Genomic DNA, 16,233 nt, shown 5'->3' with positions numbered 1-16,233 from the left:
TGTGTGTGAGGAAGATCAGCCCTGAGCTAACATCTATGCCAATCCTCCTCTTTTTGCTGAGGTAGACTGGCCCTGGGTAACATCTGTGTCCGTGTTCCTTCACTTTATATGGGACGCCACCACAGCATGGCCTGACAAGCGGTGCATTGGTGTGCGCCTGGGATCCGAACCCCGGGCCGCCAGCAGCAGAGCACACGCACTTAACCACTACGCCATGGGGCTGGCCCCCTTGGGTCTTTGAAAGAACTGTAGACACCATCATTCATTTAGTGAGAGGATATTACTGTACCTTCCTTCCCCCCAATGCCTGAATCTCTCTATATGGGTAAGGAGTGTACAGTTATGACTTCTTTTTACTGTTTGTTGAGATACCCTGGGCTAATAGGCCCCTAAACTGAATATCCCCAGATTGGAGCAGTCAGGCTTGCCCTCCTCAGCAACTCTTCAAAGAGAAGTCTGCCTTTGCCTAGAAGAAAGGAACGTCCTATCTAGTTGTAGTGAACTGATGTGTTCTCTGAAAATGATTTCTGTGCAGTCACTAACAGATACCTTACAGGAGTTTCTGGTCCTGGGTGAATGTCTTTTGCACTGGTCTCTCTGCTTCTTAGGGTATCTCGTCTGTGTTTTTCCTCCAAATAGCTGTTTAGAGTGTCTAATGAAGCAGCTGTCTAGAGACCAATGTTTATTTCAACATGGTTGGAGTTGTTTTTGCTTCAGCTTTCAGAGCCAATAAAGCTGGTTATTAGATTCTGTAATTGCTGCTGTAATTACTCTCTTGGAACCAGAAAAGGCATAATTAAATATGGAGATTCCAGGGACTATTTTTTTCCATCTAAAAGCAACCTCTTAAACTTCTGTTGGCCTGGGTTAGATTTCAATTGTTAAAGCCATTGTGCTTATGAATCACACTGGGGTTCTTTGGCAGAAAAGAGATTTCTTTGGACCCCCCCTTCTTTGAATATTTGGTTTAGATGAACTCCTTGTTAAACCAGTACTTTTTTTTTCCCCTAGTTTTTATTAAGATATAATTGATATATAACATTGTATTAGGCATATAAAATAATGATTTGATATATGTATATGTTGTGAAATGGTTACCACAATAAGTTTAGTTAACATCCATCACCTCACATAGTTATAATTTTTTTTTCTTGTGATGAGAATCTAGTGGAATTTGGAGACATATTAAGTCACTAATAGCCAGCATATATTTATGTGAAGCATTGGGCTTGGCCCTTCAGATTTTGGCTACATATGGAAGCAAATTTCTGTGGTCAGAAATAAGGTTGGGATGGAGGATGTTTTGCTGTTAAGTGTAACAGTACGCAGGAAGAGTGGCATTTAACTCATTTGTTTGCCCTAAGTTGTACTTCACCATAGTGCCACACGTTTGTCAGACAACAGAGTGGTTCCAGTGCTGTGAATATTTATGTTTACATGTATTCTTGCTGACCCCATGTCTAATTTCAAGGTTACTTTACTTATGAACCATGTATGGAGGAGGGAATTAATCGTGTACCCTTCCTCTGTGGAGTTCTCAACTAGTTGAGGAACACACACAGGAGTTAGATTGGGGTAAACAACTCAACTCTGCCCCTGCCAGACGCCGTCCTGGAGAGTTCACTGCGCAGGGGGAAAGAGACTGTGTGAACCCTGCAGGCGGTGGGGGGAGCCTTGGGGGGCCAGGCTGTTTGCTCAGGACTTTTTCCTAGTCTCAGAGAGGGCGCACCATATGGTGAGGATGGAGGGAAGGGCAGGTGCTTACAGAAGTCCTGTTTTATGGGCCAGGAGGAATGCAGGGAAAGGATCCTGCCAAATGATTGTTCTAGCCGGTGTTTCAGTGAGACATTATCATTTCTCCTTTGAGTCACAGGTACACAGGAGATAAACTATGGGTGTACCCCACATGAGGAACCCTGCATAGAATATAGGAAAAACTTAAAAAAAAACAGATGAAATTGGAGATTCAGCTTAATCTATATTAAGCACTTACTGTGTACCAGTCATTGTGGCTGGATGTTGGTCTGCAAAGATGAATAATTACAAACATTATTTCATTCATGGGGGGACTCTTGCTTGCCTCCCTGGTATATTTGGGTATGTGCTTACAGATTGTTTATTGCTTGGGGGATTTTAGAATTGGGGTAGAGGTCAGAGAAATGTAAGATTGGCATGCAAGGAGTCACTGCCAATTGAAAATGTATTCGGAAAAAAGTTAAAGCAGTTCTAAATCTGTGGTGTTAATAAGGAAATAATAAATTTGTTTTAAAAATCAGAATGTAGCTGACTGTGTAAAATCAAGGCTCGCACTACACTCAGGACACTGAAAAGCAAGGCAGAATGTCATCTCAGTGTTGGTTCTCGAGAACTGTCCCAGTGTCACTTCCCATCATTCTGAGCCTGTGGTGGGAAGAGCAGAGGCCTGGGGGTTTCCACAGACCAGTGGTTGAGCCCTCCCCTCTCCACCTAACAGCAGGGTGACTTGGGTGAGCCGCTTCACCCTTCTAATCCCCGGTCTGCTCGTTAGTCTGGATCTGGGACCTCTGCCCTGTGACGGGGGGTGGGAGGATTAAATGAGGAGGTGGATGGGACTGCCGCAGCGCCTTGCTTACCACCCGGCAGGCGCTTAGAACGCCTTGTTGCATCTTAACTGGTGGACAAGTTGTTATATGCTGGACTATGCCATGGGAGGTGTTATGCTATGCCAAAGGGGCAGCTGTGGGACACTGGCCTGAGAAGGCTTGAGAATCACTTGTTGATTAGGGTGTGTCTGGGTCCGTTTCTGTGGAAAAGCAACACAGCACCAAGGAATTCACGGAGGAAGCAGCTCCAGGCCCTGAGCACTTACCAGCACTCTCCCAGGATGTCCTCCCTCTGCCTGCTGGTCGATGGCCCTGGCTTGTGGAGAGAATCTCGGTCCCTTGCCTCCCATAGGACCTTGCAGGCCATGTGGGCAGAGGGAGCTGTTGAGGGTTTTTAAGCAAAGGAATGACATGGTTGGATTCGCACTCCCTCTTCTGTGTTCCCACAGCCCCCTTGACATTCCCAATGGACTGAATGACCCCACCAGGGCAGGATCCTGCTTTTTTCATTAAGTGGGGGGCATAACAGTTATAATGGCAGGGCATGGACTCTGGAGTTCCACGCCTAGCTTAATCCCCTCTTTGTCACTTACCACCTGGTGACCTGATTTACATAACTTCTCTGAACCTCAGTTCCCTCATCTGCTAAAAAGGGTGGTCATTTCTACCTTAAAAGGTTGCTGTTATGAGGTATCTATGTCATGTGCATGACTTAGTGCTTGCAGAAGGTGAGGGTGTTCAGTAAGGGTCTTGGGGACCCCTGGGTGTGACTGTAGGATGGATTTCTTGAAGTCATAGGTGATTCTGGCCATTCACACCAGAATCAAGGGAGATAACACATTGAATGGCTTTTCAGGGCCGGCCCCGTGGCTTAGCGGTTAAGTGCGCGCGCTCTGCTGCTGGCGGCCCGGTTCGGATCCCGGGTGTGTACCGACGCACCGCTTCTCCAGCCGTGCTGAGGCCGTGTCCCACATACAGCAACTAGAAGGATGTGCAGCTATGACATACAACTATCTACTGGGGCTTTGGGGGGAAAATAAATAAATAAATAAATAAAATTATGAATGGCTTTTCAGCTTTTAATGAGGCACATTTCATTGTTCTTCAGATTTTTTGCCTGCATTATCCTGTGGCTGGGGGGATTTTTGCTGGTGGTTTTATCTGCCACTTTGTGAGGAACAGTGGACTGCTTACATGCAGGCCAAAGCTATTTTCCTTTAGAAAATGGTTCTCAGGACGGAATCCTAGAGGGAACGTGAATGGAAGGAGCATGGGACCTATTCATGTGACGAAGGGAGCAACCACAGCCCCGTGGGGGAGGTGATTGACTCCCACCTACAGCCTGCAGGAGATGGCTCTGGTTTGGGGCTCAGGGACAAGGGGGAGCATGCATGCGTGGGTGCATGTGTGAGGCTAGTGCTATCCAGGGCAAGGCAGGGGCTGGGCAGCTTCCCGGACCCAGCCCATTCCTTCTGCTTGAGTCTGTGCTGAGCTCCCTTCCTGGCTTGGATGCCCATCTAAGATGGGTGCTAAAGAGCATTTTTAGTGTAAAGAGGAGAATTGAGACAGTAAGGGAAGGGGAGCCTGGGTTTTGAGTAGGGAGATGTGGTTTTGGCCCCTGCTGTGCCACAAATTCACCTGGGTCAGATTGGTTGCCCACACTAGCCCTTAAAACAAGATGATCTCTATAGTCTTAAGATGCCGAGAGGCTGAGAAAGATGATGGCATTGACTTGACCGAATGCTCAGACTCTAGATTTGTCCCTGGCAGGGAATTCTGTCTTTATTTTAGTTTTAGTTGTTTTCTATGGTAGAGAATGCTGTAGAACCATCTTTGGGCATAGGCCTCTTTGGTTTTGTTGAATACGTTGCCAGAAGGAAATTACTGGGTCAGAGGGCAGGAACATCATTATGGCTGTGGCTGTGTGTTGCCATGTTGCTTTTCAGAAGCATTATAACAGTTTACAGTTGTCGACTGTGTATGAGATAGCATTTTAACCCCAGCTGATCCAGTATTTGCTATAGTCATTATTTATTATTTTTGTAATTTAGTTGGCATAAAATGATACTTTAAAGTTGTTGCTTTATAATATTTAGAGCTGCTTTTTGGGGGAGTGTCTACTACGTTTAATGGTATGCGAGGTGTTTACATATATTATCTCATTTACTCCTCACAATGAACCTATCAGGGAAGCTAAGTAGCTCACCTAAGTCTGTGAGCTGGGGTTTGAACCTAAGGCAGTTTGACCTCAAAGCACGTTCTTTGTCTGGGTGCCTCTGTGTGTGGCTACCAGAGTGTGAACTTTTGCTTGTGTGCTTGGCTGCATTTTGAAGTATGGGAATTTTGTATAGTTTTCTTAGAAAATTGAATGTGCTCTTTGTGTAGAGGAGTTTATTAACCCTCTGTTACAGTAGAAGCAACAACCAAGGGGCATCCTTGCAATTAGGGAGAACACTTAGGTGAACTCCAGGACATTACCCTGTGTCTGGGCTCTCTGAAACCCTGTTTTCTTGCCCATGCAGCGGCCCTCCAGGCCCTGAAACGCAAGAAGAGGTATGAGAAGCAGCTGGCGCAGATCGACGGCACACTATCAACCATCGAGTTCCAGCGAGAGGCTCTGGAGAACGCCAACACCAACACCGAGGTGCTCAAGAACATGGGCTATGCCGCCAAGGCTATGAAGGCTGCCCACGACAACATGTACGTGGCCACCCGCCGGTGGAGGGGGGCAGCCGCATGGCAGGGCAGTGCTGGCCCTGGAACGCCTCAAGCCCAGGCCGTGGCCTGGGGCAGACCGCTTGACTTAGCCATCCAAGCTCCTGAGTTTGTTTTAATTTGCATTCTTTTTTGGAACTCCTTCTAAAATGTATTATGTACCCTGCTGCCTTTGGAAGCAGATGTCATGGAATAAAACAGTATTTTCTGAGTGATTCAGGGTTATTGTGATGAGCATAGAATTTCAAGCTGAAAAGGTCCTTAGCAGGTCCTCTCACCCAGGCCTCTGATTATCAAGGTGGGGAAGCCATGGCCCAGAGAGGAGAGGTGACTTGCTCTGGGGTATGCATGAGCTTGGATAGAACCAGGGTTGGAGTCAATGGCCGTGCCTTTGTCCTGATGCTGTCAGGGGCCCTGAAAGTGTGGTATATCTGAGGGCTTCGGATCTCTCTGTTCTTATGTCTGCTTTTGATGGAATTTTCCACCTCCACCCTTGCTCCCAGGCTTTGACTGTCATATTGACAAGGTTCTGGACCTCAACAGTCCTTCCTGTATGTGACGACTTCTCATATACAGTGGCCTAAGGAATTAGATAACCACGCTTGTTACAATTATAATTGAAGGCCAGGGTTGCACTAGGCGCAAATGAGGGCCTCTCCCATGAGCAAAATTCTGCCTTTGCTTTAGTGCTTGAACTTGGCAGCATATACTTAAGGTGGCTGGAGCCCTTTTTGCTTCCTTTTCGGTACTCAAACGTGCTCTAGAACAGGGTTGGCAAAATGCAGCCTGTGGGCCTGCCGCCTATTTTTGTAAATAAAGTTATATTGAGGGCCGGCCCCGTGGCTTAGCCGTTGAGTGCTCGCGCTCTGCTACTGGCGGCCCGGGTTCGGATCCCGGGCGCGCACCGACGCACCGCTTCTCCGGCCATGCTGAGGCCGCGTCCCACATACAGCAACTAGAAGGATGTGCAACTATGACATACAACTATCTACTGGAGCTTTGGCAGGAAAATAAGTAAAGAAATAAAATTATAAAAAAAAAAAGTTATATTGAAACACAATTGTGCCCATTAACTTACATGTTGTTTGTGGCTGCTTTTGTGCTACACAGCAGGGTTGAGTGTATGTGATAGAGATCGTATGGCCCACAAATTCTAAAGTATTTACTGTTTGGCCCTTTACAGGAAAAGTCTGCTGATCCCTGCTCTAGAGATGGGGGGTTGCAGGAAAAGTAGCCTTTAAATGAGTGAAGGGTTGTCTGAGGGTGAATGTCTACTGGACTGAGCTTCCTGAGTGAGGTCCATGTCTGCTTCATTTCTGTGTTCTCCAAGGTGCCTAGCATAGAGCACATCTCAGTAAATACTGTGCATGCTTTGAAGGATATGTGTATATATTATGTTGATTAATTATTTGTTTATATGGTTGACAGTGTATAGAAAATAATTCTGCATGTTTGCCTTTCATTTGGGGCCTAGTAGAGGAGCCATACGTGGATTTGAGTAGATGGGAAGGGCCTGTCAAGTGGCATAGCTATAGTTTATGATCTGTGATTTTGCCTCCCCTGTACAGAGCTGCCCTTGAGCTTGAAGAAGAGCTGTTGACCCAGGAGTTAAGTCCCGTGGTCTCATCTACCAGCTTGCTGGAGAGACTGTGACTGTGGCACCTAACTTTGCTTAGTCTTATTTCCCTAGGGTATTGGACTAGGTGATGTCCAAGGATGCTTCCATCCTCTTGATTCTGTGATTCTCTGTTTAAGGGAGACTAAAAATGGACAATATTTTTATTGTCTATATAATAATAATAATAAATATAGATGATAAAGAGAAAAAAATAATTCCTCACTGGGAGTAATTGTCGGAGGTGGGTCTGGGAAGCAGATTGTGTGGAGCGAGGTTTCTGCTCCCCCTCACAGACCCTCTTTACAGACTGATCATCCGATATGACATCTCTCCATTTCATTTACAGGGACATCGATAAAGTTGATGAGTTAATGCAGGACATTGCTGACCAGCAAGAACTTGCAGAGGAGATTTCAACAGCTATTTCAAAACCTGTAGGGTTTGGAGAAGAGTTTGATGAGGTGAGTGGCTTCCTGCAGATCATATAAGCTTCACAGATGACACCTGGGCTGCCCTTTGATGCGCTATCAAAAGCCTCTGGCAGGGAGTAGTGGATTGTAAATCCCTCCAGAGACTTGGACATGGACAGAGCATGGTAGTAACCCTTGCTAATTCTGAATTTTGAGGGATGCTTTCACTGTTTGGGGTAGAAGCTTAGGTGGAGTAAAGGAACCTTCACTGGGTTCCTCAGCAGGCTTCAGGTCAATAATTGGTTTTGACAAGTAGTTATCCTGCACCTTTCTGTGGTGGGCCCTGGGCTCAGGCTGGGACAGCCAAGGTGACCATGCTCTGGAGAAGTTTACAGGATTTGCCCTTGGACAACTCTGATGTGAGGTGGGGGTGAAGCCAAGGAAGGGGCATTTACACCTGACCCCTGAGGGATCTGCCTGGAACTCAGCTACCTACCAATTTCTGCTGTAGCAATTGAGACCTTGAGTCTCGTAGGTTTTTAAAATATAGTAATGGGCCCTGTTGAAGGCACTTCCTTCTGCCTTAGATGTGAGTGTGCTGAGGTCAGGCCCTCTCTGCTCCGCCTCATTCTTGTGCCATCTGATTCCCACTGTATAGCTGAAAACACAGCCTGCAGCTCTTACCTTGGCTCCCAGCACCAGGGTTTTCGTGTTTTCAGACTGGAGTTTGATGGAGTAGTCAAGTTAATTTCAATTCAGCAAACATTGCTGAGCATTCACTCAGTGTGCCCGGTTATGAGCTAAAGAAATAGAAATGAAAAGATGCAATCCCTTCTCTCAGGATGCCCACAGCCTGGTGCAGGACACCAGACGTAGACATCAGTGATTACTCGATAGTCTGTTGTGTTCGCCAGTAGAAGCGTGTTTAGGCTGTTTGAGTCACAGAGTGTGGACCTGGGGTTCATCTCCCCTCTGACCTTCTCAGAAGGGGTGTGTGTGCCCTGAGCCATCAGGTAAGGGTTACAGCTGCAGGAGCTGGGATCCCCAGGGACTCTCTCTCACTCTTGTCTTTCCTTTTACCAGGATGAACTCATGGCCGAATTAGAAGAACTAGAACAGGAGGAACTAGACAAGAATTTGCTGGAAATCAGTGGACCCGAAACAGTCCCTCTACCAAATGTTCCTTCTATAAGCCTACCATCTAAACCCAGTGAGTACTTCTTACCTAGAGTCAGGACACACCCCTGACACCACGTGGTGGGTAATCTTGTGGCCAGTTGGCCTCAGTTTGGTTCTGAGTTTGCCAAGGGTTGAGAACCAGGTAGGATCTGTTGTGACAGCCCCAGAGACAATGTCACCTGCCCTTTCCTAGTTTCTCTCTGGAACAGGATTTCTCAACCTTGGCACTGTTGACATAGCCAGATCCTTCTGTGGGTGGAGGCCAGGGGCAGGGGGGCTGTCCTGTGCACTATGGATGTTTAGCAGCACCCCTGGGCTCCCCCTTTATCTCACCCTCAGGTAGAAGTATTCCACACAGAACTTCTTGATTTGGCATCGAGAGAGCCCAGGGAGTGGAGTGTGACCAGGGTGTAGTCACCTCACTCTCCCACGTATCAGAGGGAAACAGCCCCTCAAGTCGGGGCAGCTGCCTTGGGTGGGGTGTGAGCAAAGGCTATCCAGACGCTGTCCAGCAAGCTGCCTGAGGGTGTGCAGAGATGGTGCAAGCCACTCGAGACGGAGGGGGCTGCTGGCGAGGATTACATCTCTCCTGGGGTTCTTTCAGCTCTCCCCGGCCTTGGGTGCTCTGGGACTGAGGCCTCACATGAATCCTGACAGACTCTCAGTGTAGAATCCTTCTTGTTTTGTCTGGTCCCAATGCGAGTGGAGGGGAGGTGCTGGGGAAAGTGTGCCTGGTTATCTGGAGTTTTATGTTGCAGCTTTTAGGCACAGAGGAGCCGTCTGCTGGTGAACTGGAGAGGATGCTGGCTGCAAGGGCAGGACTGTTTTATAGACACCGTGTAACACAGAATGTGTTGAGAGCACCACCACCAGCCCTCCTAAAAAGCCTTTTCTCTCTTCACACAGCCAAGAAGAAGGAAGAGGAAGACGACGACATGAAGGAATTGGAGAACTGGGCTGGATCCATGTAACTGGTCCAGCGCGGGCTGGGCCCAGACAGACTCTGGTGGCCTGCGCGGCGGGCAGGCGCGTGCGTGTGCGGAGCAGGCAGGACTTGGTGCAGGCAATTTCCATCGCTCTCAAATCTCCCTCCAAAGCAGTAGGGCCGCATCACTGCTCACTCTGCATAGCATGGTCTGCACCCAGCGGGACGAGTGGGGGGAGGGGGGAGGGCGGGTGGGGTGGGAGGTGCCTGCTGTTTATAATGTTGAATTTCTGTAAAATAAACTGTATTTGCAAATCCAACATTGAGCTTCCGGACTATGCTAACTCCACTGCTGAACCTCAATGGAAAGGGTCGACCGTTTGCAGTTGAAATGATCTGAAAATGTAGCCTCTGTCCTTCTAAGTCAGTTGACTTGTCGCACATCTCTTTGTAAGACTTGTATGGTACTGGCAGAAAAGTCGTTTTTTAAAAGCCATAGGCTTTTCCTTGTCCTTAGCTGTAATAATGCATCTGATTTGGGTTTCCTCGAGAGCTGTATTTCTGTCCATCACCTGTGTACTGGCCCCTGTGTTTACCACTCTGGCCCACTCCTCACTCCCGCTCCCCTGGTCTTTTGGAGTTTGTGACACTGATTTGAAATGAATGGTGTTCTCTTGAGAGCAAGTGAGATTGTTAGAGTTAAATTCCAGCTATACATTTTTCTAACATAGCTCTAAGGTCCTTGTTGCTGTTTGTGATAACTGATAGATAACTCATTGGAAACATGTGCATACATTTATATTCAGATGAAATTATGGTTTGCACTGTCTATTAAATATCTTGATTAATTTTCATACTTTGCCGTTGTGTTCAATCAATCTTTAATTTGCTTTGGGAGTTGACCCTTTCCAGGCCAGCATGGTGTCCAGTGGAGTCTGTGGAAACATATGGAAAACTTGAGCATGATGTATATCAACAGTTTGAACCGAAGAGCAGAGCATATCTTACCGGAAATGTGTTTAGGTTCTGGAAGCCATGGATATGTGGCCTTCACCTTGCTTGGGGACCCTCTGGGCACAGTAAAAAGCGAGTTGGTTTTTGTGTAGCTCCAGGGTCTTCCCTAGTTCTCTGTCAGTGTCCATGGGCAATGCCAACAGGACAGCAGAGCCTCCACTTGTTGGAAACCATGGTGCTGCCACTGACCAGCCCATCTGGTGCACTGGTGCAGTGAAGAAAATGGCCTTTCTTATGGGGAGGAAGTGTGGGGTGGTGACTGAGAATCTAGAACACCAGTGGTAGTTGCAGGTGTGCTGTGACTTGCCATGTGACTTTGGCCCGGCCTCTTCAACTTTCTTGACTTTTCTCTAGTCTTATACCCCTTTGAGAATCTGATGAACGCTACAGACGCTCTCCTTCAGAAAAGTAGATCTCTGTATGTTCATCCTTAATTCTGCATGCATATTGGCAGAATTGAGAGGATCTCCCCTCCAGTGCCCACCGCCAAACCTCTTAAGATTAAAACCAACCTGAGTTCACAATTAAACACTGCCATTGCTCACTGGGTGCCCTGGGGCAAGTTGCCCACCCTCCCTGGATCTCATTTTCCCATCTGTGAAAGAAGAGGGCAGGACCAGGTCATTTCAGAGGTCCAGTCTGTGGGAAGCTGCGCATGCCCTGTTCTCACCCATCATCGCTCCTCTTCCCAGGGCTGCCACACACAGAATTGGGACTTGACCACAGTGGTTTGAAAATGCATGACTTGTGTGGAGGCTGGGTCTGGCTATTCTCGGAAGTCCTTTCTTTACACCTCAAGAAGAATCTAATGGCAACGCTTGTGCTGGCTTCTATCTTCTCGGCCTGCAGTTGGTTGTGCCCTGGGTGTTATTTGGTGTGGGAGATCCAGAGTGGACACTCTGAAGCTCTGCTCATCAGCTGCCTCGGGCTTGTCACCACAGGTCTGGGTGAGGGGAACTCGCAGACCAACCATCCAGCTCTGCTGGAAACCAGGTCCGGAGCAGTGTCTGGGGTTCCTCTGAGAGAAACAGCTGCTTATTCCTACCAGGTGTGGGCCTTGTGCCAAGCCTGTGGGATGGAGCATTCAGTAACACCCAGTCACTTTCCTGCTCTCAGAAGGTTCTCAGTCCGGCTGGAGAGAGAAGTTGGGAAGTTGCAGTGTCAGGATTTTTTGGCTACAAGCTACAGAAGACTCAATTGACCGGTATAAACAGTAAAGACCTCTACTTATCCATTCAGAACTTACTCAACAAATAATTTATTGAGCACCTACTGTGTGCCAGACACTGTTCAAGGCACTGGCAGTGCATGCAACAGACTAAGTCCCTGTCCTCAAGGTGTTTACATTCTAATAATCTCAGGACAAGAAGTCTTGGGGTGGCGAGGGGTTGGGTGGAGGTGGGGGAGGCATGGGGGCATTGTGGGTTTGTAGAAGTGGCTCAGCCGTGTCCTCAAGAACCAGGTTCTTCGCATCCTTCTGCTCTGCCACTCTCTGCACATTAGCTTTTCCTTATTGGGCTTGCCACGTCTTGGTCACGAGATGGCCCTTCATCTCACACCCAGGGTCTAGAAGGAGGGTCAGCACTAGCCAGGTTTTCTTTCACCTCTGCCCGTGTTAACAGGAGGCAGACCTTTCCCAGGAGACTCCACACAAACTGTCCCTGTGTCTCATGGGCCATAACTGTCACATGGCCATTGCTTGCTGCAAAGGAGTCTGGGAAAATGGGGACTGAACAAAGAGGTCCAATGAGGATTCTCCCCTAGGGCCGGGGGTGGGGCTCCCTTCTTTGAGCCCATTACTGCCCATTACTGGACCAAAGTGGGTTTCTGTTAGGAAGGAAGAAGAGGGGGTGGTGGCTGAGTAGGTGCACCAAGTGTCCACCAGGGAGGCAGACACCAGAAACCAGACAGGTGGGAGATTAGTGCTACCAATTTCTTGCAAAAAGCAGACTGGATCATGAAGTGTTCCTTTCATACCCCTCAATTTGCCTCCACTGTTTCCTCTTCTGTGGTTGGAAAACTAAAGGTGCATTGGAATTACCTAGGGAGCTTGTTAAAAATTGTCTCCTGGGCCCCATCCCCAGAGCTGGGTGGGGATCCAAGAATTTGCATGTTAAAAAACTCCTTGGGTGATTCTGATGTAAGTGGGCAGGGGCTACACTTTGGAACACTCAGGTGGACGGGCACTATCGAGACCTCAGAATGGACCCTCCATGACCTGGCCCCCTCCTCCACCTCCTCCCATGTCTCTCCCTGGGATTATTATGCAGAACTCCCTGCCTCCTGGAACATGGGCTCGCGGCCTCCCAGCCTTTACACGGGCTCTGGCCCCTTGGCCTTCCTCTCCTGAACACAGCCCGCCTTGTCCTGGTCCCCCGCTCCCCACACTCTTGTCATGAGTTCTCATTCCCTTACCAGACAGTGAGGTCACTGCATTTCCTGGCCCCTCGATCTGCTTGGCACAGATCAGGTGCTCACGGATGTTTGTGTGAATGCATGTGTGTGGTCAGAGGGGAGTGTTGGCGACTGGATGTGCCAGGAGGAGGTGGAATTTGAGCTTGGGCTTGAAGAAGGAGTGGATTTTTTACCTGTGAGGGATGGGGCATTCTAGACCAAGAGAACCTTGTGAGGGGAGACAAGGAGGCAGGGAGGTGAGGGGCTGCCTCAGGATGATTTGACTGGGGGAAGGGCTTGCTTGGGAAGAGGTGGGAGGTGAACTGGAGAGGTAGGTTGGGGCTAGACTGGGATCTTGAGCGTGAGACTAAGGAGTTATTAAGAATCAGGCAGGGAAGGGAGAGAGGAGGAAGGGAGAGAGGAAGGAGGGGAGAGAGAGAAGGAGAAATGAAGGAAAGAAAATCAGTAGTTCAGGCAATAATTTGGGGACCAGAGGAGGGTAGGGATGCAGCTTTTTTGGGCCGCCTCCCATTTCCCTCAGCGAAGCGAGGGCGGCATTTTTAGAAGCAGCAGTTCTATGGAGTAAAGTCCTGCTGCTTCAACTTGAGACTGGACAATGGGTGGCTGTGTGGGCAGGCCACCGCAGCGGCAGGCCAGGATGTCGAGGCCCAGAGCACAGGGCTCCGGGGTCTGGCACACAAGGTTCAGATCCTGCCCCTGCAGCCCAGGGACTGTGTGAGCCTGGGGAGGGGACCTCATGTCTCGGCCTCGGTAAAATGCGGGGAATAACACACCTGCCTGTATCAGTTTCCTAGGGCTGCCGTAGCAAATGACCACGAAGTAGGTGACTGAAAACAATCGAAATTTACTCTCTCACAGTTCAAGAGGACAGAAGTCCAAATTCAAGGTATCAGCAGGCCACACTCCCTCCAGAGGCCCTAGGGAGGATCCTTCCTTGCCTCTTCCAGCTTCGGGTGACTCCTGGCATTCCTTGGCCTGTAGCTGCCTCACCTCTGCCTGTATCTTCGCACGGCCTTCTTCCTTGTATCTCTCCGTGTCCTTTTCTGTCTCTTATAAGGACATTTATTGTCAGGGCCCACCCTAATTCAATATGATCTCATCTTGATCCACAGCTTAATTACATCTGCAAAGGCCCTATTTCCAAATAAGGTCACATTGTGAGATTCCAGGTGGACATGAATTTTGGGGGACATTATTCAACCCACTATGCTGCTTCACACAGCTGTGAGGTCTTGGGCTGTAGAGCGCCCAGCAAGGTTTAGAAAGCTCTGTGAGAGAGAGGTGGGGAGCACAGGTATTGTGAGCCCCATTTGCTAGATGTGAAAACCAAGGCTTAGTGAAGCGTTGGGTCCCACTACTAATAAGTGGCAGAGAGAAGAAGCTAATGAATTTCTTGTTCTATGAGGGCCATTCATTCAACAACTATTTGGGTCACCTCTGTGCTGGCTCTCACAAAGCTCACGGTTTGGTGGGAAAATTAAGACAGGCCGTCGCTATCCTCTTCATCGTCATTGCCACCACAGGCTGGGTACTCAGTGTAGTGCAACCCACTGGGAAGAGGGCGCCTGACCCAGGAGGGCTTGTGGGAGGAAGCACCATCTCAGCTAAGATTGAGGGGTGTTGAAGACTCAGCAAGGGAAAAGATGTGAAAGACAGGGAGACAGGAGGATTGTTTTCAATAGCATATGCAAGGGCCTGGAGGCCACCCTGGCTCGCATGTGGGCTTGAGCTGGATAATGACACAGAGTCAACAGACCTTCGGTGAGTACTTATGAAATGAATTACAGATGAGGAAACTGAGGCATCGAGGTGCTTCAAGTCCCATAGCAAGTACGAGCAGAGATAAGACATGAACCTCAACTTGAGTCCCTGTCTCCCCATCTGGATCTCTTCTTGTCTGCCCTGGGTGCCCGCCCTGCAGAGACCGCTTCCTTCCCTCCTGCTGAGCTGCATCCCGGCCTTACTCAGACAACAGAGGAGTCAGCTGGGCTAGAAGCACAGACCTCTGAGTCCTGCCGCCCAGACTCTGTACCAGTCCCAGGCTAGATTTCCACGAAGCTCTGGCTAAACGGGGCCCAAATTCCCACGGGGCAACTTGGGCTGAAGCAGAGGTAGACATGTTCTCTTGCTCACGGGGACATTACTTGCCTGGACTTTTTAATTTTCAACAAGAACAATAGTCCCCAAAGAATGGCAAATATTAAGGGAGCTTTACTAAGACCAGGCACGTAATATGCTTCATCTCATTAATCCACACGAGAGCTGTTTCAGGGCAGGACCACTCCTTGACCTATTTTACAGCTGAGAAAACTCAGGTTCAGATAAAGTGACTTAGCCAAGGTCACACGGATGGTGAGCAGCGGAGCCATAAGAGTCCAGCCTCCGAAGCCCTTCCCTCCCACGGTAGGGGTTAAGGGGCAGGTTCACGGGGACTCTTCGCTGTCTCCCTTGGAAGGTGCCAACTTGGAACATGACCAAATGCTGGAGTCCAAAGAGGAGGCCAACTCGCAGAAATCCTCCTGCTGAGAGTAACAAGGCCACAGGCAACAGGATCTAGAAGCATCTGGGGTGACCTGGAGTGGAGTGGTGGGGTCAGAATCATACAGTGGAGTTGGGCTCCTAGCTGCTTCCATAGGGGCTTTGAAGTGGGGCGCCTCTGGGTCTAGTTTGCCCTCCCCACCCTGAGCCCCACCTCTTGGCCCCAGACAATCTCACTGATACCACCTCTGTTTCCTTCTCTCCCTCCGCAGCTTGGGCAGCCCTGCAGGGACACTTGGTTCCCGCACAGAAAGTGTGTTCAAAGACACCATGGTACATAAGCAGTTCTGCTTATCTATTGCTTCGTAATAAACCACCCTGAAACTCAGTTGTGAAAAGCAACTATTTCATTATATTCACAGATTCTGTGGGCAGAAATTTGGAAAGAGCCCAGTAGAGATGCCTTTTCTGTTTCTGTTCCATGATAACTGGCCCTCACCTGCAAAGACCTGAAGGCTGGTGATGACTTCAACAGCTGGAATCATCTGGAGACCTATTCAGTTGTATGGTGTGTGTGGCTGTTGATGTTGGTTGTTGGCTAGGACCTCCCCTGGGGCCGGCAGCAGGAACAGGAGGCTTCTCCACACGGCTTGGGCTTCCTGACAGCATGGGGGCCTGCATGTGGACCGAGCTCAGGGCGTTAAAAGTGATGGTCCCAGGCAGCAGGGTGGAAGGTGCATCACTCTATGACCTAGCCTTGGAAGTCATGCGGAGTCACTTCACTGCGTTTTACTAGTTATAAGTGACTTGCAAACCCACCCAGGTTCAAGGGGAGAGGAATCAGACGCCACCTCTTGATGAGGGCAGGGCTAGTTCTAAAAGAGCATGGGGGACAGG

General features: G+C 49.0%; 1 protein-coding gene across 1 annotated transcript in view; it reads left to right on the top strand.

Annotated features, from left to right (window-relative positions):
- The window catches only part of CHMP4B (charged multivesicular body protein 4B), a 41,813-nt gene extending 32,124 nt beyond the window's left edge, over window positions 1-9,689 (top strand). Inside the window, exons 2-5 of the mRNA XM_004442458.3 lie at window positions 5,105-5,282; window positions 7,262-7,376; window positions 8,409-8,535; window positions 9,411-9,689. Coding sequence (XP_004442515.1) covers window positions 5,105-5,282; window positions 7,262-7,376; window positions 8,409-8,535; window positions 9,411-9,475 — 485 coding nt within the window. The 3' untranslated portion in view covers window positions 9,476-9,689. The remainder of the gene's footprint in view (window positions 1-5,104; window positions 5,283-7,261; window positions 7,377-8,408; window positions 8,536-9,410) is intronic.
- The last annotated feature ends 6,544 nt before the right edge of the window (window positions 9,690-16,233 follow it).

Source organism: Ceratotherium simum, chromosome 21 (genome assembly GCF_057802395.1).
Source record: "Ceratotherium simum simum isolate JZ-2026a chromosome 21, ASM5780239v1, whole genome shotgun sequence".
NCBI lineage: Eukaryota > Metazoa > Chordata > Mammalia > Perissodactyla > Rhinocerotidae > Ceratotherium > Ceratotherium simum.
Note: the sequence above shows the minus strand (reverse complement) of the source record. Positions and strands in the feature narration are given on the sequence as shown.